We start from the raw sequence: 27,355 nt of genomic DNA, 5'->3' as shown, positions 1-27,355 counted from the left end.
CGCTGAGTCTGCTCGAGAGCAGGCTGAGCTTCCACTGCAGTACGAAGACGTTGAGTCGTTTCCGCCTGTGCTACAATGGAAGCTGCGACATCACCCATCATGTGCGCCATCACGTCTGGGTCACCGCGTTCTCTTTGGGTGTGCATCATCATTTCCAGGCTGGAAATCCTGCACTCCATACTTTGCACAAAGCCCCGTGCACTGTTGGAGGCGGGCTCCTCCACGCATCTTGACATTGCCGACATGCTCTCTGGCGGGCTTGCCACTGCACCTATTAATTCAGTGTGCATGCCATCACCCATTGAGGTCCTCATCTGAGTCCTGAGCAGCAGAACTCAGACACTAACTCGCCCGTCAGAGAGCTGGCCCTCCAGCTACCCTTTCCCCCTCACCTAGCTGCAGCTCACTCATGCCCGGTACCTCACCCTCTGCAGATCCTGCTTCTACATTCGGGTAGTGTCAGTTTGTGAGCTGGTGTCTGCAAGTGAGAGATGCAGTGACGTAGTGACTCCTCTCCCCTCACTTTCTGCGATGACATTGGGGACAGACTGTTCGGGTGCTTGTTGATTATCTAAAAGCAGAAAGGGACAAGAGTCAGATTATGGTGAGGTATGGCAAGTCAGAAATGCATGCACACACCATGAGTAGCTTGAAAGTGAGAAAAGATTGTGGACTGAGGGGTAAGTGGAATGTGAGAAGAAGGGTTAGGAATGTTCATACCATTGTTGTCCCCAAGGAGTTGAACCTTGCCGGTTGCAACACGTCTACCACGTGCCTTCCAATTAGCTGGAGTTGTTGCTCCTCCAGCTGGCTGGTCCTGCATGTCCGGCTGGCCCCCGTCTGTCTGCTGCTACTCCTGCCGATTATGCGCCAGCTTAGCCTGCAAGAGAAAGAGAAGTGTGTGAGCGAGTGTACTGCAATGTGTTTGGGTGATGTGTCTGCCATAGTTGAATAGCTGTCAGTGTGTGCAAGGTGCGAGATGTGGGTGTGAGTATTGCAGCAGTGGTAAAGTTGTGAGGCTGAAATGAAGCCATGATTGTGAGGTGCGGATGTTGATGGGTAGCGATTGTTTGTAGGAACAGTAGCATGGTGGTTATGTTACTGGTCTAGTAATCAAAAGGTCTGCACTAATTGATGTGGAGACGTAATTTAAATCCAACCGCGGTATTGGCAGAATTTAGATTCAATGAATTAAATAAATCTAGAATAAAAAGCACTTGTCATTAATGGCGACCATGAAACTACTGGATTGTGTAGTTTACTAATGTTCTTTAGGGAAGGAAATATGCTGTCCTTACCTGGCCTGCATGTGACACCAGCCCCACAGCAATATGGTTGGCTCTTAACTGCCCTCTGAAATGGCCTAGCATTGTCCCACAGACTAGTCATCCTCACAGAATCATACTTTTCAAGCAATGTCCCAGGCTCGTTCATCACCATCCCTGCGTATGTCCTGTCCCACCAGGAGGACAGACCCACCAGGGGTGGCGGCATAGTGCTATACAGTCGGAAGGCAGTCCTCGACATTGACTCCGGTCCCCGTGAATTCTCATGGCTTCAGGTCAAGCATGGGCAAGGAAACCTCCTGCTGATTACCCTCTACCGCCCTCCCTCAGCTGCTGAATCTGTACTCCTCCATGTTGAACGGCACTGATGGAGGGGAGCAAGGGCACAGAATGTACTCTGGACGGGGGACTTCAATGTCCATCACCAAGAGTGGCTCGATAGCACCATTACTGACTGAGCTGGCTGAGTCCTGAAGTACAGCACTGTCAAACTGCGCCTGAGGCAGATGGAGAGAGAACCGGCACGAGGGAAAAACCTACTTGACATCGTCGCAGATGCATCTGTCCATAACAGCATTTGTAGCAGTGACCACCGCACAGTCCTTGTGGAGACAAAGTCCTGCACTTTCTATACTCCTCTAGAGTTTCTGCAGTCCTGTCTTCACACTGAGGACACCCTCCATTGTGTTGTGTGGCACCACCACCGTGCTAAATGGGATAGATTCAGAACAGATCTAACAGCTAAAATCTGGCCATCCACGAGGTGCTGTGGACCATCAGTAACAGCATTATATTCCACCACAATCTGTAACCTCATGGTCTGGCATATCCCTCACTCTACCATTACCCTCAAACCAGAGGACCAACCCTGGTTCAATGAGGAGTGTAGAAGAGCATGCCATGAGTAGCACCAGGTGTACCTAAAAATGGTGAAGCCAACCTGGTGAAGCTACAATTCAGGACTGCAGAAACTCTAGAGGAGTATAGAAAGTGCAGGGCTGCAATTAAAAAGGAAATTAGGAAAGCAAAGAAAGAGCATGAAAACATTTTGGCAAGTAAAATCAAGGAAAACCCAAAGATGTTTTATGAATACATTATGAGCAAGAGGATAACTAAAGAAAGAGTGGGGCCTATTAGAGACCATAAAGGAAATCTGTGTGTGGAGGCAGAAGACGTGGGTATGATTCTTAATGAATACTTTGTATCTGTTTTCACAAAAGAGAGGGGCGATGCAGACTTTGTAATGAGGAAGGGGGAGTGTGCAATATTAAATGAGATAAACATAGTGATAGAGGAAGTATTAAGGGGCTTAAGCAGCTTTGAAACTGGATAAATCCCCAGGCCCGGATGAAATGTTTCCCACGCTGTTAAGGGAAACAAAAGAGGAAATAGCAGCGGCTCTGATCATCATTTTCCAATCTGCTCTGGCTACAGGTGTGGTACCAGAGGACTGGAGGACTGCTAATGCTGTACCTTTGTTTAGAAAGAGAGAAAGGGATAGACCAAGTAAATACAGGCCCAGTCAGCTTAACCTCGGTGATGGTAAAATTATTGGAAAAAATTCTGAGGGACAGGATAAATCTTCATTTAGCAAGATACGGATTAATCAAGGACAGTCAGCATGGATTTATTAAGGGAAGGTCGTGACTGACTAACTGGATTGAATTTTTTGAGGAGGTAACAAGGAGGGTCGATGAGGGCAGTGCATTTGATGTAGTGTATATGCATTTCAGCAAAGCTTTTGATAAGGTCCCACATGGCAGACTGGTCATGAAAGTAAAAGTCCGTGGGATCCAGGGCAAAGTGGCAAGTTGGATCCAAAATTGGCTCAGAGGCAGGAAGCAAAGGGTAATGATTGATGGGTGCTTTTGTGACTGGAAGGATATTTCCAGTGGAGTTTAGCAGAGCTCAATATTAGGTCCCTTGATTTTTGTGGTATATATCAATGATTTAGACTTGAATGTAGGGGGGTATGATTAAGAAGTTTGCAGATAATACTAAGATTGTCTGTGTGGTTAATAATGAAGAAGTAAACTGTAGACTGCAGGAAGATAGCAATCAACTGGTGAGGTGGGCAGAACAGTGGCAAATGGAATTCAATCTGCAGAAGTGAGGTAATCCATTTTGGGAGGGCTAACAAGGCAAAGGAATGCACATTAAATGGTAGGACACTGAGAAGTGTAGAGGAACAAAGTGACATTGGAGTGCATTTCCACAGATCCCTAAAGGTAGGCGGCCACGTAGATAAGATGGTTAAGAAGGCATACGAATACTTGCTTTTATTAGCCAAGGCTTGGAATACAAGAGCAAGGAGGTTATGCTTGAACTGTATAAAACACTGGTTAGGCCGCAGCTGGAGTACAGCGTGCAGTTCTGGTCACATTACAGGAAAGATGTAATTGCACTGGAGAGGGTACAGAGGAGATTTACAAGAATGTTGCCTGGACTGGAGAATTTTGGCTATGAGGAAAGATTGGATAGGCTGGGTCTGTTTTCTTTGGAACAGAGGAGGCTGAGGGGAGACCTGATTGAGGTGTATAAAATTATGAGGGGCCTGGATAGAGTGGATAGGAAGGACCTGTTTCGCTTGGCAGAGGGGACAACAACCAGGGGGCATAGATTTAAAGTAATTGGGGGGAGGTTTAGAGGAGCTATGAGGGGAAATCTCTTCACCCAGAGGGTGGTGGGTGTCTGGAACTCACTGCCTGAAAGTGTGGTAGAGGCAGAAACCCACACCACATTTAAAAAATACTTGGATGTGCACTTGAAGTGCCGTAACCTGCAGGGCTACCGACCAAGAGCTGGAAAGTCAGATTAGGCTGGATAGCTCTTGGTCGGCTGGCGCGGACACGACGGGCTGAAATGGCCTACCAACGTGCTGTGAATTTCTATGATTCTATGAAAAAGAAATACAGGTTGAACCTCCCTTATCTGGAACCATTCCTGGCCACCGGGTGGCGCATGCGCAGAACTCCGACATGAACAAATTGAAGTCCTTCCTCGCTGCCAACTCCCACAATCTCTGGCCTGACACCGTGATTCACCCCACCCCCATGATCTCCCTGCCGCACTCCCAACCCCAAGCCAGCCCGGCCCGATACCCCCTTGCTCAGTAGCTGTATCATCCAATTTAACGTGACCATCCCTCGTCCGGAAAAATGCCTTATCCAGAACAGGCCAGGGTTCCGGATAAGGGAGGTTCTACCTGTAGTTAAATATTCTATAGGCGCAAAAGGAGAATTAGATAGTGATAGGGCTACTAAGGGATGAGCAAGGTAAACTCACAAGATGATACTGAAATGGAAAGGATATTGAACAGATACTTTGCTCTAGTTTTCACTGACGAGGATATCAGAGAAAATACAAAGTATTACACAGTAGTCACAGCACAGAAACAGGCCATTCGGTCCCAACAGGTCCATGCCGTTGTTTATGCTCCACACCAGCCTCCTCCCAGCCCTCTTCATCTCACCCTTTCAACATATCCTTCTATTCCTTTCTCCGTCATCTGTTTATTCAGCGTCCCTTTAAATGCATTGATACTATTCGCCTCAACCACTCCTTCTGGTAGCGAGTTCCACATTCTCACCACTCTCTGGTAAAGATGTTTCTCCTGAATTCCCTATTGGATTTATTAGTGACTATCGTATATTGATGGCCCCTAGTTCTGGTCTCTCCCACAAGTGGAACCATCTTCTCTACGCCTACCCTATCAAACCCCTTCATAATCTCAAAGACCTCTATCACCCCTGAGAAAAGAGCCCCAGCCTGTTCAATCTTTCCTGATAGGTATAACTTCTCAGTTCTGGTATCATTCTAGAAAATATTTTTTGCACCTTCTCTAGTGCTTCTATGCCCTTTTATAATATGGAGACCATTACATGCCCAACCTGCAGATTTATTCATGTGTTTCTGTATCTTGTCGCAGTCTTCCTCTGTATAAAAATTTTGAAATTGTACTTCAAATTTCCCGAGTCCAAATAATTTATGTAAATAGTGAAGTGTTCCCAGCACCGATCCTTGTGGAACACCACATCCCACCTTAGTAATTATCATTAAACCCTACTCTCTGTTTTCTAACCTTTTGGTTTAGTCATTCATGGGATGTGGGCAAAGCCATCCCTAAATGCCCTTGAGAAGGTGCTGGTGAGCCACATTCTTGAACCGCTGCAGTCCATGTGGTGAAGGTACTCTTACTGTGCTGTTAGGGAGTGAGTTCCAGGATTTTGACCCAGAGATGATGAAGGAATGGCCGATATATTTCCGAGCTGGGATGGGTGTGACTTGGAGGGGAACTTGGAGGTGATGGTGTTCCCAAGTGCCTGCTGATGTTGCCTTTTTAGGTGGTAGAGGTGGTAGAGGTGATAGGTTTGGGAGCAGCTATCAAAGCCTTGGCGAGTTACTGCAGTGCATCTTGTAGATGGTACACACTGCAGCCACGGTGTGCCGGTGGTGGAGGGAGTGAATGTTTAAGGTAGTGGATGGGGTGCCAGTCAAGCAGATTGCTTTGTCCTGAATGGTGTTGAGCTTCTTATTGTTGGAACTGCACTCAACCAGGCAAGTGGAGAGTATTCCATCACACTCCTGACTTAGAAACATAGAAATTTACAGCGCAGAAGGAGGCCATTTCGGCCCATCATGTTCACGCCGGCCGACAAAGAGCCGCACGGCCCTTGGTCAGCAACCCTAAAAGTTACATATAAACCTATGAACAATGACGGAAAGGCCAAAGAGCACCCAGCCCAACCAGTCCGCCTCACACAATTGCGACACCGAATTATACTGAAACATTCTACACTCTACCCCAACCGGAGCCATGTGATCTCCTGGGAGAGGCAAAAACCAGTTAAAAACCCACGCCAATTTAGGGAGAAAAAATCTGGGAAAATTCCTCTCCGACCTATCCAGGCGATTGAAACTAGTCCAGGAGATCACCCTGGCCGTATTCGATTCCCTGCAGTATTTACCATTCATCATCATCATAGGCGGTCCCTCGAACGAGGATGACTTGCTTCCACACCAAAAGGAATGAGTTCATAGATGTTCCAACCCTGAACTCCAGGGGTGGAACTGCACTCAACCAGGCAAGTCGATTAATGTGCAAAGTTAAAGCACATGGGATTGGGGGTAGTGTGCTGACGTGGATTGAGAACTGGTTGTCAGACAGGAAGCAAAGAGTAGGAGTAAATGGGTACTTTTCAGAATGGCAGGCAGTGACTAGTGGGGTACCACAAGGTTCTGTGCTGGGGCCCCAGCTGTTTACATTGTACATTAATGATTTAGACAAGGGGATTAAATGTAGTATCTCCAAATTTGCGGATGACACTAAGTTGGGTGGCAGTGTGAGCTGTGAGGAGGATGCTATGAGGCTGCAGAGTGACTTGGATAGGTTAGGTGAATGGGCAAATGCATGGCAGATGAAGTATAATGTGGATAAATGTGAGGTTATCCACTTTGGTGGTAAAAACAGAGAGACAGACTATTATCTGAATGGTGACAGATTAGGAAAAGGGGAGGTGCAACAAGACCCGGGTGTCATGGTACATCAGTCATTGAAGGTTGGCATGCAGGTACAGCAGGCGGTTAAGAAAGCAAATGGCATGTTGGCCTTCATAGCGAGGGGATTTGAGTACAGGGGCAGGGAGGTGTTGCTACAGTTGTACAGGGCCTTGGTGAGGCCACACCTGAAGTATTGTGTACAGTTTTGGTCTCCTAACTTGAGGAAGGACATTCTTGCTATTGAGGGAGTGCAGCGAAGATTCACCAGACTGATTCCCGGGATGGTGGGACTGACCTATCAAGAAAGACTGGATCAACTGGGCTTGTATTCACTGGAGTTCAGAAGAATGAGAGGGGACCTCATAGAAACGTTTAAAATTCTGACGGGTTTAGACAGGTTAGATGCAGGAAGAATGTCCCCAATGTTGGGGAAGTCCAGAACCAGGGGTCACAGTCTAAGGATAAGGGGTAAGCCATTTAGGACCGAGATGAGGAGAAACTTCTTCACCCAGAGAGTGGTGAACCTGTGGAATTCTCTACCACAGAAAGTAGTTGAGGCCAATTCACTAAATATATTCAAAAGGGAGTTAGATGAAGTCCTGACTACTCGGGGGATCAAGGGGTATGGCGAGAAAGCAGGAAGGGGGTACTGAAGTTGCATGTTCAGCCATGAACTCATTGAATGGCGGTGCAGGCTAGAAGATCTGAATGGCCTACTCCTGCACCTATTTTCTATGTTTCTATGCCTCTATGTTTCTATGCCTGTGCGTGGATTTTTTTAACGTGTGGTGGCCGTTGCAAACTAGCCATCACATGGGCTTGACAGAGCTAGGCCTTTATTCAGTGGCAAGGGTTAACCAGGATGACTGGAGACCAGCTTTGCTGTACAGACCTAGTGCGCACACATATCACAGTGTGGGTTGGCCCGAGCTGCCCCTGGGCCCTCGGCTCTTCTGGGCCCCACACCCTCATTTGCCGCACCTCCGCCACGATCTCTCGCCGCTCCTCCGCCACAAACATGTGCTCACAACAGTGAGAGAGATAGGGGCAACATAATAGGAAGTCAAAGGATCTTTCTTCTATGTCCCCGTTCCCCATTACTAGTCCAGTAACATATTAATAATATACTGACAATAATATACTGACATCTACCCAGCAGCTGTTTCACATGATCATGTCTGCAATTGGTACAGTAAGTGTCACATTCACTTTTCCCACTTTCAGAGGTGGAGGACTGAGCTTTGGAATTGCACTGCAATCGCCATTTTAGGGTGTGAACATTGTGGGGGATTGGGGCAGGGAAGTAAGTCTGTCACTGCAGAAGCTTCATTATCTTAAAGGGGAGTGTCTGGCAGGCAGGACTTGGAGTTCGTCACTGTGAAATTAACTTTGTTTTCCCCCACCATACAGAACCAATGCTTCAAGCTGCGCTGGATTGTGACCTTGCCATTCGATTCTTGCAAAAAGCTCCGGACTTAAATCTCAAATATTTTGGGATTCAGGCTCTAGAGATTGCTCTGAGGTACGGCACAGTACAGCACTCCACCTGTACCTGATAAACTTAACTCAGAATTGCTTTACGATTAACTGGACATAAATTGCCCAATAATCTTGCACATTTCCGTGTCCGCTGTGTACAGTTTTGTTTTTTTGTAACAGAGTTTGCAAGTGTTCCTATCTCAAAGCAGCTACAAGTTTTATTCAAAACAAAATGCTTTACATAGACACATAGAACATGCGGATCTTTCGTCTCCAGGACCCGAGTTCAAATCCAGCCCAGATTGATGGGATGAAAGTTTGTCTACTAGCTGCAAGGATACTGCATAAAATTAGTTTTGAGTGGTCACGGTCTCATTCCTGGTGGGCACAGGCCTTCAGAACAAAGCTCCCCCTAATTGCCAGTCTCACCTCAGAGGCCACAGGATGGCTATAAGTGGCACACTGAAGCATTGGCTTGGAGTGGAGTTTGGGGTTGATACTGAGTACAATAAACTTTAAAAGGAAAGGATTTGCATTTATATAGCGCCTTCCAACACCTCAAGATGCTTGAAACACTGCCAGTGAAGTATTGTTGGAAGTGTAGCCACTGTTGTAATATAGGGAAATATGGCTATGGCAGACAATTTGCGCACAGCAAGATCCCACAAACAGTAATGAGATAATGGTCAATCATTTGTCTTTTAGTGATGTTGGTCGATTGATAAATATTGACCAGGACACTGGGAGCACTTCCCTGCTCTTCAAATAGTGCCATGGAGAAGAGAGAAGGAATTAAAAACTAATCTTTACCTGACCTGGGCATGCTTGATGCTGACACCCAAAATCTGCAGTGTCCAAGATTTTTGTCTTTGTGGGCCATATTAGTGCATATCATGTAACTCTCAGGCTTCATCGAAAGTTGAAGTTAAAATTTGATGAGTTTGATATAATGCTCCTCTGACTTCACTCCCCTTCTGTCCTCTCTTAACCTCTCCCTCCATTTCTATCCATATTCACGGGCACCCCCTCAAAACTTGTTATCTTGCGCAGCCCCTCTAAACTAATTTACAGTGCACTTCTTTCTAAATTTTCAAAAGGCCTTCGTTAAGGTACTTACCATTATATCTGCGCCGTCCAACAAAAGGTCATCCAGTCTAATCCCAATTACCAGCTCTAGGTCCGTAACCCTGCAGGTTACGGCACTTTTAAGTGCCCATTCAAACATCTCTTAAGTGGTGAGGGTTTCTGCATCCAGTTCCAGATCCCCACAACCCTCTGCATAAAGAAGCCCCCTCCCCCCGCTCAAATCCACTCTAAACCTTCCAACAACCACCTTAAAACTATGCCCCCTCATAATAGACCCCTCCACCAATGGAAATAGGCCCCGACTATCCACTATATCCAGGCCCCTCAATATTTTGTACACCTCAATGAGGTCTCATTGTGCCTTGTAGATGGTGAAAAAGCTTTGGGGAATCAGGGGGTGAGACATTCAGTGCAGAATACCCAGCCTCTGACCTGTTCTTGTAGCCACAGCATTAATGGGCTGGTCAATGGTGACCCCACCCCCTCAGGATGTTAATGGTGGGGGATTTGACGATGCTGTTGAATGTCAAGGGGCAGTGGTTCGAATCTCTCTTGTTGGAGATAGTCATTGCCTGGCACTTGCTTGGTACAAATGTGACTTGCCACTTATCAGCCCAAGCCTGAATGTCGTCCAGGTCTTGCTGCATGTGGGGCACTGACTGCTGCTTATTCTGCTCGCAACAGTATCCTGGAGATGAATCTTTAATTCGTGGAGACTGCAGAACATCCCGACCCAGATACCACCAGGAAGGTTGGAGCCTGGCTATGTCACTGTGAGGTGTTGCATAACCTGTTACCTGCTTGTGGCTTCACCCTGGATGAAAAATCTCCAATTCTACTATCCAAAGTCAAAAGCAAGAACAAAGTATGTGGATTAAGGGAAATACTGTGGGACTTCAGAATTATACAGTGCAGGAGGAAGCCATTCGACCCATCGTGCTTGTGCCAGCTCTTTGAAAGAGCGATTCAATTAGTTCCACTTTTCCTGCTCTTTCTACATTTTTCCTTTTCAAATATATATCCAATTCCCCATTGAAATTGACTGAATCAGCTTCCATCTGTGTAATGTAGCACAGCATTTTAGTGTAACATGAACCTGATGCATCCCCTCTGCCTCTGAGCTGGCCCCAGTTGAGAAGTGATCACTTGGGAGAATAAAAAATTCTATGAATATCGACCCCTGTGGGACCCCACTATATACTTTCTGAAAAACATCCATTCACCACTACTCTTTGTCTCTTATCATGTAGCCAATTATGTCCCCAAGTTAACATCATCCCTTTGACACCATGTGCTTCTATTTTCTGAATAAATCTGTTGTGTTACTTTATCAAATTGCTTTTGAAAGTCCACATACACATCTACTGCCCGACCTTCATCAATCCTCGTTGTTACTGCAAAGAAATCTCATCACTGCAACCATTCTGGTAAATCTCCCTAGCACCCTCTCTTAGGCCTTGACATCCTTCCTAAAGTGTGTCACTCCGAATTGAACGCAGACTTCTACAGTATGGAGAGCACAAGCATGGCACTGACTCTTGCTACCTTCTAGATTTTATGGTATGCCAAACGCTCAACAGAGATAACACAATTTGGAGATAAAATTTTAATACTGGTTCAAACAGCAGAATATTTGTATTTTCAGTCCCGGAATGTGAGCATCGTTATCCTTATTCCCCTTGAGAAGGTGGTGGTGAGCAGCCTTTTTGAACTGCTGCAGTCCCTGTGGTGAAGGTCCTCCCACAGTGCCGTTAGGGAGGGAGATCCAGGAGTTTGACCCAGCAATGATGAAGCAATAGCCGATATCTGTTCAAGTCGGCATGACGTGTGACTTGGAGGAAACCTTGTGCCTGCTACCCTCATTCACTGAAGTTCAGGCAAATATAACCCTCCAGGCAATAACAACTTGCATTTATATAGCACTTTTAATGGAGTAAAACATTCCACGGCACTTCACAGGGAATGTTAGCAAACAAAATTTGACACCGAGCCACATAAGGAGATAGTAGGACAGTGACCTAAAGCATAATCAAACAGGTAGGTTTTAAGGAGCATCTTAAAGGAGAGGCAAAGAGGTTTAGAGAGGGAATTCCAGAGCTTGGGGCCCAGGCAGCTGAAGGCACAGCCACCAATGGTGGAGCGATGCAAATAGGTCAGCAAGCACAGGGTGATGAGTGAATGGGACTTGATGTGAGTTAGGACACAGGAAGCTTTGGATAAGCTGAAGTTTACAAAAGGTGGAAGATGGGAGGCCGGCCAGGAGAGCGTTGGAATAGTCGAGTCGAGAGTTAACAAGGGCACGGATGAGGGTTTCAGCAGCAGATGAGCGGAGGCAGAAGATTACAGGATCAGTGTTGAGGTTTGGACATGCGATCCAACTGCTGTCCTTTAAATTCATGGACTATTTTGCAATAGTCCAGGGCATTGCACCAACACTTGATATACATGCAACAACGTGCCAGGATAGGAAAAGGTACAAGTGTGTTAGGATCCTAGTGTGTCGTTAGGAAAACCCTAAAGGTGAGAAAGAACATAATGGAAGAGAACATAGCAACAGGAGTAGGCCATTCAGTCCCTCAAGCCTCTTCCATCATGCAATTGGATCATGGCTGATCTGTATCTTAACCATCTTCCCGCCTTGGTTCCATAACCCTTAATTCCCCAACTTTTCAATTGACCTCGGGCTTAACAGCTTTTGTGGAGGGGGGGTGAATTCCAGATTACCACGGCTAGCTTTAAATGTTAAGGTTATGCCCCTTGTTCTGGACCAGAGGGAATTGGTTGGGTCTATGGAGCAGAACTGTGAGAGTGACGAGGTCCTGGGGAATGTGACAGGGACAGTAGTGTGGAAACCTGAAATTCTTCAGTTTCCAGAGAGTCCAGGAAAGAAGATTAGAACACAATAGGTTAGCAGCTTATCACTAAGGATAAGGAGGATTGTGGGTTATCGGGGAGAGGGAGAGGCAGTTCAGCATGTGCCAGAGACAGCTCTGCAGAAGAAGCCAGAGCAAGGTCAGGCTGAGATGCTAATGAGCAGATTAATTTATTTTAGTAATGTTGGTTGAAGGATAAATATTAGCCAAGACATCGGGGGAGAACTCCCTGCTCTTCTATGAAATAGTGGCTGTAGGATCTTTTATGTCTACCCGAGGGGGCAGGTGTGGTTTAACATCTCATCCGAAAGACGGATGGTGTAGCTATTACCTTAAGAACCAAGTCCCAACATCTATGCTGCAGAACTGGACATGCTACGAGAGTTACATCATATTTAATGACCAAAAGTAGCCATGTTATAAAAAGGGTATGAAAGTAGAATGCAAGGTGTCTTCAGTGCGGTACTTCTGACGATCAACAGCCTGGATCGGTAACGCTCCTGGTCCCCGATGGGTATCCTACTTGTCAGTATAAGAGACACATTTGTTTGCTTGTAATCACGTGTACATTCAATAGATTTGAAAGTTAACCTGTGCAGAGTCCGAGCCTTTCATGGGCTGGAGCAGCTGTCCCAATTGATAACAGTCCAACGCATGCTAGGACAGAATTGGAGAGCAAGAAGCAGCGTTTCAGGCTGTGGATCGGGCAGCAGATTTCCCTGTATGTGTGTGGTCCACGTTATGACCGGCTTCTTCCTGTCAGACCTCCCCTATAATGTGAAATATAGAAGAGCTCGCTCATTCAGCTAGGCACAGGGTGACATTCGCCCCTTTCAGGAGTGACGGCCAAGTGTAAGAATATTGCAGCACTGTGTGAAAGCAGATAAAAGCTCCCCATGGTGAGCATTTCCCCACTTCACCTCCAAGCTCACCCTCTCCCACCGGTTCTCCTGTGCTCGCTGATCTAAATTGGCTCCCGGTCCGGCAACGCCTCCAATTCAAAGTTCTCTTCCCAGTGCTCAAACCTCTGCATGACCACGACCCTCCCTATCTGCTCCAGCCCTATAATCCTCAACATCTCTAATTCTGGCCTCTTGTGCGTCCCCGATTTCCATCACCCCACCATTGACGGCCGTGCCTTCGGCTGCCTGGGCGTGAAGCTCTGGAATTCCCTCCCTGAAGCTCTCCGCCTCCCTCTCCTCCTTTCAAGTACCTCTTTGATTAAGCTTTTGCTCACATCCCAATATCTCCCTCCTCATTTGGCTCAGTGTCAATTTTTGTCCGATTTACACTCCTGGGAAGCGCCTTGGAATGGCTGTACTACGTTAAAGGTGCTATGTAAATGCAAGTACTTGTTGCCTGCCCACAATCTGGTCTGCCTCCTCTTTACATGTGCTCAGTGTTCCCAGCATTACTGCTGCTCTCCCGATTGTAATTCTGTGACACTAGTCGTAGAACAGCTTTTCCCTGGGAGGGAGGGAGAACAATGTGAAGGGAGCATGTGAGGGGCAGGGACACTTTCCCTCCACAGGAGGGGCCTGCATCTGATGATGACATGTGGAGGTACCTCGCCATTTTAAACAATTGTGCTTAAAGACTGGCAGTGGCCCTTGTGGCAGGCTAGAAGTGCAGAGTAATTAAAATTGAAGCAGTGGTGGCCTGTGTAATGTAGTATTGTAGTGTAAGATGAACCTGATGCATCCCATACACCTCTAAACTGGCCCCCTCTGAAGCTAACGGAGACGCAGTTAAGAAATGATCATTTAGGAGACTAAAAATCAGGCCTGGTGAGGCCATCTCATCACTAAAGGTAGTGACACAGGTTAATAAGGCCAAAAATAGCAAACAAAGCACTGGGGTTCATTTCTAGAGGGATAGAATTAAAAAGCAGAGACATTATGTTAACCTTGTATAGAACCTTGGAGCACTGTGCGCAGTTCTGGTCTCCATATACCTGGGTTAGACCACACTTGGAGCACTGTGCACAGTTCTGGTCTCCATATACCTGGGTTAGACCACACTTGGAGCACCGTGCACAGTTCTGGTCTCCATATACCTGGGTTAGACCACACTTGGAGCACTATGCACAGTTCTGGTCTCCATATTATAAATAGGATGGAGATGCACTGGATAAGGAGCAAAACAGATTTACGAGAATGACACCAGAATGGAGAGGTTATACCCATCAGGAAAGATAAAAAGTCTGACACTCTTCTCTAGGAAAGAGACTGAGGGGAGACCCAATACAGGTCTTTATGAAAGGGTTTGATAGGGTAGACAGAGAATTTGTTTCCAATTGTGGGAAAGACCAGAACTAGGGACCATAAATATAAGATGGTCATTACTGAATCCAATAGGGAATTCAGGAGAAACCTCTTTACCCAGAGAGGGGTGAGAATGTAGAACTCGCTCCCACAGGGAGGGGTTGAGGTGAATAGCAGAGATACATTTAAGGGGACGCTGGATAAACACATGCAGGAGACAGGAATAGAAGGATATGTTGATGGGGTGGGAGGGGGCTCGAGTGGAGCATAAACATCGTCATGGATCTGAGAGTTGAATGGCCTGTTTCTGTGCTGTAAAGACTATGTAATAGAATGCAATGCAAGATGGTGGGTCTGTGTATTTGAAGACATAAATAGATGAGTGAAGATGCCAAACAGCTGCAGAGCATCGAGGGCAAGGCTCACCATCGACCATCAACACATTGTGGCTGCAGTGTGTACTATCCACAGGATGCACTGCAGCAACGCACCAAGGTTTCTTAGACAGCACCTCCCAAACCTGCGACCTCCCCACCTAGATAGACAATTATAGCAGTTGCATGGGAACACCATCTCCTCCCAGTCACACACAGTCCCAACATGGAGATATATCGGCCGTTCCTTCATCTTCATTGGGTCAAAATCCTGGAACTCCCTCCCTACCAGCACTGTGGGAGCACAGTGGCTCAAGAAGGGCGACTAGGGATAGGCAATAAATACCAGCCTTGCCAGAGACATCCACATCCTGAGAATGAATATTGAAAAAGACATTGTGTGGTATCTGAATGGCTCAGTTATGACACCTGACTGCCCCAACAGTTCTGTGAAGGCTAATGACTTCCATCTGCAGCGGAAGTGTAAACGTTATGTATGAAAACATTACATCAACAGTTCCTGTACCCCCTGTAAACGCGCACCTTGCATGTCACGATAGTAGTTACCTTCACTCACGCTGCCTCTTCTTGATGCTCTCAGTGACTTTGTACATCGCGTCCCGGTATCTGGGCCCCTCCTGAACTTTGTCACAGTATTTCCAGAAAGGAGGAAACCACTGCTGTAGGCTTGTCCCTTTCCAGAGAATTCGCACAACCGCAGTCTGGTCATCGAACACACCTCCGTGATTTACTTCTACCGGCTTATCGTCTTGATTCGAAGTCTTTTCCAGCAGGACCACAGCACATATGTCTTCCCTTTTTATCATCCGATCCCCTATTATGGAATTAACACTCATTTTAATAGCTTGTCCATTTGTGTATTTTTATTGCAACTATTCCCATGTCACAACAGATTAATATAAAAGAATCGTAGAATGATACAGCGCAGGAGGCCATTCGGTCCATTGTGCCTGTGTCGGTTCTTTGAAAGAGCAATCCAATTAGTCCCATAATCCGCTCTTTCCCCATAGCCCTGAAAAATGTTTCCTTTTGAAGTCTATCCAATTCTCTATTGAAAGTTCCGATTGAATCTGCGTCCGCCGCTCTGTCAGACAGTAAATGCCAGATCACAAGCCAGAAAAAAAAATCTTCTCGTGATCTCTTACAGCACAGGAGGCCATTCGGCCCGTCATGCCTATGTCGGTTCTTGGAAAGGGCGATCCACTTAGTCCCATATCCCAGCTTTATCCCCATAACCCCTGAAAATTTGCCCTCTTCAAATACATGTTCGATTGCTTTTTAAAAGTTCCTATGGAATCTGATTCCACCACTCTTTAGGTCGTATCCCCCAGATCATAACAACCCACTGTGTGAAAAATTCCTCTCACTAGTTCTTTTGCCACTTATTTTAAACCTATGAGCCCTGTTGACTGACCCACTTTCCAGAGGAAACAGTTTCTCCGGACTTGCTCAAACCCCTCACTATTGTGAACACCTGTATTAGATCTCCCCTTAGACTTCTCTGCTCAAACAATCCCAGCTTCTCTGGTCTCGCCACATAACTGCCACGTCCCTCGTCCCTGGTATCATCCTGGTAAACCTCCTCCACACCCTCTCCAGGGAACATCCTTCCTAAACTGCCCAGAATGGTCACAATACTCCAGCTGAGGCCTAACCAGACATTTGTAAAGTTTTAGCATGGCTTACTTGCTTTTGTATTCAATTCCTCCAATTACAAAGCCATGTATCCCATACACTTTCTTAACTGCCTTATCAACTTGCCCTGCCACCTTCAAAGATTTGTTAATATGCACCCCCAGGAACCTCCCTCAAAACAGTAAAATTAAGATTATATTGTTTCTCCATGTTTTTTCACCCCACTTATCCACATTAAATTGCATCTTCCATGTGTCTGCCCATTTCACCGGTCTGGCTATGTCCTCCTGAAGTCTGCTATCATGCTCACTATTTACAACATCGGCAAGTTTTTATCGTCCGCAAACTTCAAAACTGTACTCCCTTGGCAAGTCATCACACCAGGCGCTTCTATTTTCTGAATAAGTCTGTTATGTGGTACGTTATCAAATGCCTTTTGAAAGTCCATATATACAACATCCACAGCACTGCCTTCATCAACCCTCTTTGTTACTTCATCAAAGAACTGTGTCAGGTTAGTCAGACATGATTTGCCTTTAACAAGTCCCCGTGCTGGCTGTTCCTCAGTAACCCATGCTTCTCCAAGTGAGAATTAATCTTGTCCTTGACAATGGTCTCTCGTAGTTTCCCCACCACAGACGTTAGACTGATTGGCCTGTAGTTATCAGGTTTATCCCGCTCCCCTTTTTTGAACCATGGTGTTCAACAGTTCCAATCCTCCATTCCTCCGGCATCCAAGGAAGATTGAAAGATTCTAGTCAGAGCTTCTGCAATCCATACTCTAGCTTCCCTCGGCAACCTAGGATGCATCCCATGTAAACAGGAAATTAGGGATGAGTGCAATAAAGGTTCAGCAGTTATCACGGGCGACTTTAATCTACATATAGATTGGGCTAACCAATCTGGTAGCAATACGGTGGAGGAGGATTTCCTGGAGTGTAATAGGGAGGTTTTCTAGATCAATATGTCGAGGAACCAACTAGAGGGCTGGCCATCCTAGACTGGGTGTTGTGTAATGAGAGAGGATTAATTATCAATCTTGTTGTGCGAGGCCCCTTTGGGAAGAGTGACCATAATATGGTAGAATTCTTCATTAAGATGGAGAGTGACACAGTTAATTCAGAGACTAGGGTCCTGAACTTAAGGAAAGGTAACTTCGATGGTATGAGACGTGAATTGGCCAGAATAGACTGGCGAATGATACTTAAAGGGTTGACGATGGATAGGCAGTGGCAGGCATTTAAAGATCACATGGATGAACTTCAACAATTGTACATCCCTGCCTCGCGTAAAAATAAAACAGGGAAGGTGGCTCAACCGTGGCTGACAAGGGAAATTAGGGATAGTGTTAAATCCAAGGAAGAGGCATATAAATTGGCCAGAAAAAGCAGCAAGCCTGAGGACTGGGAGAAATTTAGAATTCAGCAGAGGAGGCTAAAGGGTTTAATTAGGAGGGAGGGAAATAGAATATGAGAGTAAGCTTGCAGGGAACATAAAAACTGACTGCAAAAGCTTCTATAGATATGTGAAGAGAAAAAGATTAGTGAAGACAAACGTAGGTCCCTTGCAGTCAGAATCAGATGAATTTATAATGGGGAATAAAGAAATGGTACACAGGAAGACACAAGTAACCTTCCGGAAAAGGGGGAACTGAAGGAAATCCTTATTAGTCAGGAAATTGAATTAGGGAAATTGATGGGATTGAAGGCCGATAAATCCCCAGGGCCTGATAGTCTGCATCCCAGAGTACTTAAGGAAGTGACCCTAGAAATAGTGGATGCATTGGTGGTCATTTTCTATCATTCTATAGACTCTGAATCAGTTCCTATGGATTGAAGGGAAGCTAAATGTAACCCCAATTTTAAAAAAAGGAGGGAGAGAAAAAACAGGGAATTATAGACCGGTTAGCCTGACATCAGTAGTGGGATAAGTGTTGGAATCAATTATTAAAGATGCATTAGCAGCGCATTTGGAAAGCAGTGACTGGATCGGTCCAAGTCAGCATGGATTTATGAAAGGGAAATCATGCTTGACAAATCTTCTAGAATTTTTTGAGGATGTAACTAGTAGAGTGGATAAGGGAGAACCAGTGCATATGGTGTATTTGGACTTTCAAAAGGCTTTTGACTAGGTCCCACACAAGAGATTAGTGTGCAAAATTAAAGCACATGGTATTGGGGGTAATGTATTGATGTGGATAGAGAACTGGTTGGCAGACAGGAAGCAAAAAGTAGAAATAAACAGGTCCTTTTCAGAATGGCAGGCAGTGACTAGTGGGGTACCGCAAGGTTCAGTGCTGGGACCCCAGCTATTTACAATATACATCAATGATTTAGACGAAGGAATTGAATGTAATATCTCCAAGTTTGCAGATGACACTAAGCTGGTGGCAGTGTGAGCTGTGAGGAGGATGCTAAGAGGCTGCAGGGTGACTTGGACAGGTTAGGTGAGTGGGCAAATGCATGGCAGATGCAGTATAATGTAGATAAATGTGAGGTTATCCACTTTTGTGGCAAAAACAAGGCGGCAGAATATTATCTGAATGGTGACAGATTAGGCAAAGGGGACGTGCAACAAGACCTGAGTGTCATGGTCCATCAGTCATTGAAAGTTAGCATGCAGGTACAGCAGACGGTGAAGAAGTCAAATGGCATGTTGGCCTTCATAGCGAGAGGATTTGAGTATAGAAGCAGGGAGGTCTTACTGCAGTTGTACAGGGCCTTGATGAGGCCACACCTTGAATATTGTGTCGAGTTTTGGTCTCCTAATCTGAGGAAGGACATTCTTGCTATTGAGGGAGTGCAGCGAAGGTTCACCAGACTAATTCCCGGGATGGCAGGACTGACATATGAAGAAAGACTGTATCGACTAGGCTTATATTCACTGGAATTTAGAAGAATGAGAGAGGATCTCATAGAAACATAAAATTCTGACGGGATTGGACAGATTAGATGCAGGAAGAATGTTCCCGACGTTGGGGAAGTCCAGAACCAAGGGTCACAGTCTAAGGATAAGGGGTAAGCCTTCACGAGAGAATTTGAGTATAGGAGCAGGGAGGTCTTACTGCAGTTGTACAGGGCCTTGGTGAGGCCACACCTTGAATATTGTGTCGAATTTTGGTCTCCTAATCTGAGGAAGGACATTCTTGCTATTGAGGGAGTGTAGCGAAGGTTCACCAGCTTAGTGTCATCTGCAAACTTGGAGATATTACATTCAATTCCTTCGTCTAAATCATTAATGTATATTGTAAATAGCTGGAGTCCCAGCACTGAACTTTACGGTACCCCATTAGTCACTGCCTGCCATTTTGAAAAGGACCCATTTATTCCTACTCTTTGCTTCCTGTCTGCCAACCAGTTCTCTATCCACATCAATACATTACCCCCAATACCATGTGCTTTAATTTAGGACAGAGATGAGGAGAAACTTCTTCACTCAGAAAATTGTGAACCTGTGGAATTCTCTACCACAGAAAATTGTTGAGGCCAGTTCGTTAGATATATTCAAAAGGGAGTTAGATATGGCCCTTACGGCTAAAGGGATCAAGGGGTATGGAGAGAAAGCAGGAAAGGGGTACTGAGGGAATGATCAGCCATGATCATATTGAATGGTGCTGCAGGCTCGAAGGGCCGAATGGCCTACTCCTGCACCTATTTTCTATGTGACTTGTCATCTGTCCCCTGGTTCTTTTGCCAATTACTTTAATTCGGTGTCCTCTACCACAACCCTTCAAATTTTGAACAGCTCTATCAAATCGCCCCAATCCCAGCTTCTCTAGTCCTTCCACGTAACTGAAGTCCCTCAATTCTGGTACCATTCTAGTAAAGGTCTGCACCCCCTCAAAGGGATTGACATCCTTCCTAAACTGTGGTGCCGAGAATTGGCCACAATACTCCAGCTGGGGCTAACCAATGATTTATAAAGGTTTAGCATATCTTCCTTGCTTTTGTACTCTATGCCTCTATTTATAAAGCCAAGGATCCCCCTATGCTTTTTTTTTTAAGCAGTCTTCTCAACTGGTCCTGAAACTATCAAGATTTCTGTAAGCAAACCCCCAGGTGTCTCTGTCCCAGCACCATCTTTAAAATTGTACCATTTTGTTTATATTGCCTCTCCTCATATCTCCTTCCAAAATACATCATCACATTTCAGACTTGCATTTAAACAGCATGTTTCACAACCTCAGGATGTCCCAAAGCGTTTTACAACCAATGAAGAGCTTTTGTTGTAAAGTAGGAAACGCAGCAGCCAATTTGCGCACAGCAAGCTCCCACAAACAGCAGTGAGATGAATCTGTTTTCAGTGTTGTTGAGGGATAAATATTGGCCCAGGATACCAGGGAGAACTCCCCTGCCCTCCACCTGAGGTGTTGGTTTAACATCTCATCAGAAAGATAGCACCTCCCGACAGTGCAGCACTCCCTCAGTACTGCACCGGAAGTGTCAACCTGAAATATGTGCACTACTTATGAGAGAGAGAGAAACAACAAGAAAGGCAAAGTGAGACAGAATAAAAATATTACTTTGAATCCAACGTAGAGCGTTGCGGAAATCCTCAGTGTCACGCGAGACTTTGTAAACGAATAGAACATATGGAATCCCAGGATCCTCTCCACATCTGGGAATGCCGATTCGTTTTACAATGTCGTCATGTACATTTCCTTGCCCGTAGTATTCCACTGGTATAAAACAGAACTTTTGCTGAATAATTCATCAATATACAGGGGCATTTTATTCAGTACAAGCAACAATATGATACTCGGGGACAGAGACGAGGGTCCATTAAATTTACAGCAATAGGAATGCAAGGTAATATCTTACACTGTCCAAACCACCACCCTCCTGTCTTCCTCCTTGCCCCTCCTCCTATCTCCTTCTCCCCTCCTCTATCTTTGCCCCCTACCCTCCTCCTGCCCTCCTTCCCCCCCATCCTCCTCGCTCCTTGGGAGGAAAAGCAATGTGTGAGGAGGACACAAAAAATCTGCATAAGGACATAGACAGGCTAAGTGAATGGGCAAAAATTTGGCAGATGGAGTACAATGTTGGAAAGTGTGAGGTCATGCACTTTGGCAGAGAAAAAAAAATCGAGGAGCAAGTTATTATTTAAATGGAGAAAAGTTGCAAAGTGCTGCAGTACGCGGAACCTGGGGGTACTTGTGCATGAAAAACAAAAGGTTAGTATGCAGGTACAGCAAGTGATCAGGAAGGCCAATGGAATTTTGGCCTTTATTGCAAAGGGGATGGAGTATAAAAGCAGAGAAGTCTTGCTACAGTTATACAGGGTATTGGTGAGGCCACACCTGAAATATTGCATACAGTTTAGGTTTCCATATTTAAGAAAGGATGTACTTGCTTTGGAGGGAGTTCAGAGAAGGTTCACTCGGTTGATTCTGGGGATGACTTATGAGGAAAGGTTGAGTAGGCTGGGCCTCTACTCATTGGAATTCAGAAGAATGAGAGGTGATCTTATCGAAACGTATAAGATTATGAGGGGGGCTTGACAAGGTGGATGCAGAGTGGATTTTTCCAATGATAAGGGAGACTAGAACTAGGGGGCATAATCTTCGAATAAGGAGCCGCTCATTTAAAACTGAGATGAGGAGGAATTTCTTCTCTCAGAGGGTTGTAAATCTGTGGAATTCTCTGCCCCAGAGAGCTGTGGAGGCTGGGTCATTGAATATATTTAAGACAGAAATAGCCAGTTTCTTAACCGATAAGAGGATAAGGGGTTATGGGGAGCGGGCGGGGAAGTGGAGCGGAGTCCATGATCAGGCTCGAGGGGCCGTATGGCCTACTCCTATTTCTTATGTATTTTCTTATGTGCTTCCCACCCCGCTCCCTTCCCCCCTTTCCACCCCGCTCCCTTCCCCCCATTCCACCTTCCCCGCTTCCCACCCCGCTCCCTTCCCCCTTCCTTCCCTCTTCCACTCCCTGTTCCGTACCTGTGTAACGGAGTTCCGGTGTGGCGCGGCCCCGGGAAGACAAGAGCCACCGCAGGATCCCGGTCGCGATGAGGAACCCGGTCCCGATCCACAACCCGCTCCCGTTCGGGTTCCAAATCCAGATCCCGATTCCGGTCCAGATCCCGATCCCGGTGCTGATCCTGATCCGGAACCCGGTCCGCTTCAGAATGACGATCCCGGCCCCGATGAGGATCCCGGTCCCGATGCATGTCTTGATGGGATGGACCGAGGCCCAGTTCCTCATCATGTCCCCGCTCTGTGAGTCATCGCGCGCGCATTGCTCCCAGCGACTGCCGCGCTGAACCCGCCCAGCACCATTGGTCCGATTCACACCCCGGGCCCTGATTGGCTCCCACACACCGGGCACTGATTGGCTCTCACACACCTGGCCCTGATTGGCTCTCACACACCTTCTTCATAGGCAGTCCCTTGTGTCATTTGGGGAATTCACAAAGAAGGGAAATTGTACAACTTAAGAGCATGCTGCAAAAAGTACACCTTCCTGGTGATGGAAGAAACAAGAGTATTTAAGCAAATAGTAGACAACAACTGCACTAACCCAGGAGAGGCCGAGGGCCCAGGGGCAGCACGGGCCAGCCCACACTATGATCTATTGATAGTAGGAGCATGCGTGCGCACTAGGTCCGTGCAACAGAGCTGGTCTCCAGTCGTCTTGGTTAACCCTTGCCACTGGACCAAGACCTAGCTCTGTCAAGCCCGTGTGGTGGTTGGTGTGCAATGGCCACCCCATGTTAAAAGAATCCATGCACAGGCATCTTCCACCCTTCAGTATCTAGTTCGGGACCTAGAATGTCATGTCCCTCATTGAAACACCTGTGAACTCATTCCTTTTTGGTGTGGAAGCAAGTCATCCTCGATATGAGGGACTGCCTAATACTACTATACCCTCGGAGTCGAGGAAGACTTGCTTCCACTCTAAAAGTGAGTTCCCAGGTGACTGTACAGTCCAATACGGGAATTATAGTCTCTGTCACAGATGGGACAGACAGTGGTTGGAGGAAAGGGTGGGCGGTGTAGTGTATGAAATGATACAATGAACTCCGTACGGTGAGCCAGTGACTAGGTGTAACCTGGTTATGAGCTTGGTGACAGTTTTGAGGGCCTGATCTTCAAACACTCTTTTCCTCAGGTGGCCGAAGGCTGTACTGGCACACTGGAGGCGGTGTTGGATCTCGTCGTCAATGTCTGCTCTTGTTGATAAGAGGCTCCCGAGATAAGGGACGTGGTCCACATTGTCCAGGGCCGCGGCGTGGATATTGATGACTGGAGGGCAGTGCTATGCGGCGACGATAGGCTGGTGGAGGACCTTTATCTTACTGATGTTTAGCGTAAGGCCCATGCTTTCATACGCTTTGGTAAATACGTCGACTATATCCTGGAGTTCAGCCTCTGTGTGTGCACAGACGCAGGCGTCGTCCACGGACTGTAGCTCGACGACAGAAGTTGGGGTGGTCTTAGACCTGGCTTGGAGACGGCGAAGGTTGAACAGCTTCCCACTAGATCGGTAGTTTAGTTCCACTCCAGTGGGGAGCTTGTCAACTGTGAGACGGAGCATGGCAGTGAGGAAGATTGAGAAGAGAGTTGGGGCAATGACACAGCCCTGCTTGACCCTGGTCCGGCTACAGTGCCGTAGTAATACCCACCCTCCTGTATGGCTCAGAGACGTGGACCATGTATTGTAGACACCTCAAGTCGCTGGAGAATTACCACCAGCGTTGTCTCCACAAGATCCTACAAATCCCCTGGGAGGACGGACGCACAAACATTAGCGTCCTTGTCCAGGCCAACATCCCCAGCATTGAAGCACTGACCACACTTGATCAGCTCCGCTGGGCAGGCCACATAATTCGCATGCCAGACACGAGACTCCTAAAGCAAACGCTCTACTCGGAACTCGTCCATGGCAAATGAGCCAAAGGGGGGCAGAGGAAACGTTACAAGGACACTCTCTAAGCCTCCCTGATAAAGTGCGACATCCCCACTGACACCTGGGAATCCCTGGCCAAAGACCGCCCTAAGTGGAGGAAGTGCATCTGGGAGGGCGCTGAGCTCCTCGATTATCATCGCCGAGAGCATGCAGAAACCAAGCACAGGCAGCGGAAGGGGCGTGCAGCAAACCAGGCTCCTCGCCCACCCTTCCCCTCAACGACTCTGTGTCCCACCTGTGACAGAGACTGTGGTTCCCGTATTGGACTGTACAGCCACCTAAGAACTCATACTAAGAGTGGAAGCAAGTCTTCCTCGATTCCGAGGGACTGCCTATGATGATGATGATGATGGTAACCTGGTCAGTCCTTAATGGCTTCCAGAAGTGAAGGTACAAAGGTGAAGTTCAGGTTATATACCGGGCCCAGCACGAGTGTACCTATGACCATAGGACCTCTGACGGTAGTGCCCTCTGTTGGTGAGCAGACCTTATGTACATACATTACATCATTCCCCCCCAGCTCTTGGCACAAGTCCATATTACAAGTTCAGACGGTCCGGAGCCCTTCCCTCCCTGGTTGACCGTCTCAGTACAATCCCAGTGCTTTCCAAGTCTCTCACGACTTCGGGCTGGGCGTTGACCACAGTGGGTTCTTCTGATGGTTGGATGTGAGTTGGTTGGTCATCTAAGCTCGCGGTGTCTTCTTCCAACTGTCCGGTGTCTTAGCTTGATTTGATCAATGTGTTTCCTACACATCTGCCCATTCTTGAGCTTAACCATATACATTCAGTTACCCTTCTTATCCGTAACATAGCCCGGGAGTCACTTGGGCCCTTGACCATGGTTAAGTACATACACTGGGTCGTTTACAGATATGTCCCGTGACACTGCGGCGCGGTCGTGATACCACTGCTGGCGTTGACGTTAGGTTTTGACATGATCATTAAGGTCAGGATGGACTAGAGAGAGCCTGGTTTTAAGGTCTCTTTTCATCAACAGTTCCGCATGCGAGACCCCGGTGAGCATATGTGGCCTTGTCCTGTAACTGCACAGTATGCATGACAGGCATGTCTGCAAGGAACCGTGAGTTACGCGTTTCAGGCACTGCTTGATGGTTTGAACTGCCCGCTCCGCTTGACCATTGGATGCGGGTTTGAACGCGGCTGACGTGTTTTATGCTGTTGCGTTTCATGAACTCGTGAAAAGCTCCAGGTTCGTGAAACACGGTCCACTGTCGCTGACAACGATGTCTGGCAGACCATGTGTGGCAAACATGGCTCTCAGGTTCTCAGTGGTGGCAGTGGAAGTGCTGGATGACATGATCACATGTTCTATCCATTTGGAGTATGCATCCACCACCACAAAAAACATTTCACCGAGGAAGGGGCCCGCAAAGTCGATTTGGATTCTACACCACAGTTTGGATGGCCATGACCACAGACTGAGCGGAGCTTCCTTTGGGGTATTGCTTAACTGCTTGCAAGTGCTGCACGCATGACCCTAAGTCTGAGTCAATGCCAGGCCAACAAACATGGGACCTGGTGATGGCCTTCATAATGACAATACCAGGATGTGTACTATGTAACTCCCGTACAAATCTCGCCCTGCCTTTCTTGGGCATTACAACATGATTACTCCAAAGTAAACAGTCGGACTGGATGGAAAGCTCATCCTTGCAATGGCTGTACGGTATGGTTTCATCACCCTTTTCCTTGGGGATAGTCAACCAGTCCCCGTTAAGAACTGAATATTTTACAACCGATAGAGTCGGATCCTGGCTGGTCCGGATCTTAACTTGTTGAGCAGTGACAGACGACCCTTCACTCTCAAAGGCATCCATGACCATGAGTAGCTCTGCGGGCATTGGCGTTTCCACCTCCGGGGTGGGCAACGGTAACCGGCTCAATGCATCAGTGCAGTTGTTGGTGCCTGGTCTATGGCGAATGACATAATCATGGGCAGATAATCTGCCGCCATTCAGTTAATATTCTGCCTTCGTGTTTTTGCCCCCAAAATGGATAACCTCACATTTATCCACATTATACTGCATCTGCCATGCATTTGTCCACTCACCTAAGTTGTCCAAGTCACCCTGCAGCCTCTCAGCATCCTCCTCACAGCTCACACCGCCACCCAGTTTAGTGTCAACCGCAAACTTGGAGATATTACACTCAATTCCTCCATCTAAATCGTTAATATATATTGTAAAGAGCTGAGTCCCAGCACTGAGCCCTGCGGCACTCCATTAGTCACTGCCTGCCATTCTGAAAAGGACCCGCTGATCCCGACTCTCTGCTTCCTGTCTGCCAACCAATTCTCGATCCACGTCAGTACATTACCCCCAATACCATGCGCTTTGATTTTGCACACCAATCTCTTGTGTGGGATCTTGTCAAAGGCCTTTTGAAAGTCCAAATACACCACACCCACTGGTTCTCCCTTGTCCACTCTGCTAGTTACATCCTCAAAAAATTCCAGAAGATTCGTCAAACATGATTTCTCTATCATAAATCTATGCTGACTTGGTCCGATCCTGTCACTGCTTTCCAAATGCGCTGTTATTTCATCCTTAATGATTGATTCCAACATTTTCCCCACTACTGATGTCAGGCTAACCGGTCTACAATTACCCATTTTCTCTCTTCCTCCTTTTTTAAAAAGTGGTGTTACATTAGCTACCCTCCAGTCCATAGGGACTGATCCAGAGTCAATAGACTGTTGGAAAATTATCACCAATGAATCCACTATTTCTAGGGCCACTTCCTTAAGTACTCTGGGATGCAGACTATCAGGCCCCGGGGATTTATCGGCCTTCAATCCCATCAATTTTCCTAACACAATTTCATGTCTAAGGATATCCTTCAGTTCCTCCTTCTCACGAGACCCTCAGTCCCCTAATACATTCAGAAGGTTATTTGTGTCTTCCTT

At 46.7% G+C, this 27,355-nt stretch overlaps 1 protein-coding gene across 13 annotated transcripts in view; it reads right to left on the bottom strand.

Annotated features, from left to right (window-relative positions):
- LOC139251723 (uncharacterized) overlaps positions 1-22,798 on the bottom strand; it is a 128,983-nt gene extending 106,185 nt beyond the window's left edge. For 11 of the 13 annotated variants that reach the window (XR_011591407.1, XR_011591406.1, XR_011591404.1 and 8 more), the window contains exons 1-3: positions 22,459-22,798; positions 21,040-21,195; positions 15,429-15,696 (exon numbers count right to left, since the gene is read on the bottom strand). Coding sequence is in view for 3 of the 13 variants with exons in the window: in XM_070873273.1 (XP_070729374.1) it covers positions 15,431-15,696; positions 21,040-21,195; positions 22,459-22,726 (690 nt within the window). In the remaining 10 variants the exon portion in view is untranslated. Of the gene's footprint in view, positions 1-10,892; positions 12,994-15,428; positions 15,697-21,039; positions 21,196-22,458 lie in introns of those variants that run through there. The other 2 variants (XM_070873275.1, XM_070873274.1) reach the window with 2 other exon arrangements.
- Positions 22,799-27,355: the final 4,557 nt, after the last annotated feature.

This window comes from Pristiophorus japonicus, unplaced genomic scaffold (assembly GCF_044704955.1).
Source record: "Pristiophorus japonicus isolate sPriJap1 unplaced genomic scaffold, sPriJap1.hap1 HAP1_SCAFFOLD_433, whole genome shotgun sequence".
NCBI classification, from domain to species: domain Eukaryota; kingdom Metazoa; phylum Chordata; class Chondrichthyes; family Pristiophoridae; genus Pristiophorus; species Pristiophorus japonicus.
Note: the sequence above shows the minus strand (reverse complement) of the source record. Positions and strands in the feature narration are given on the sequence as shown.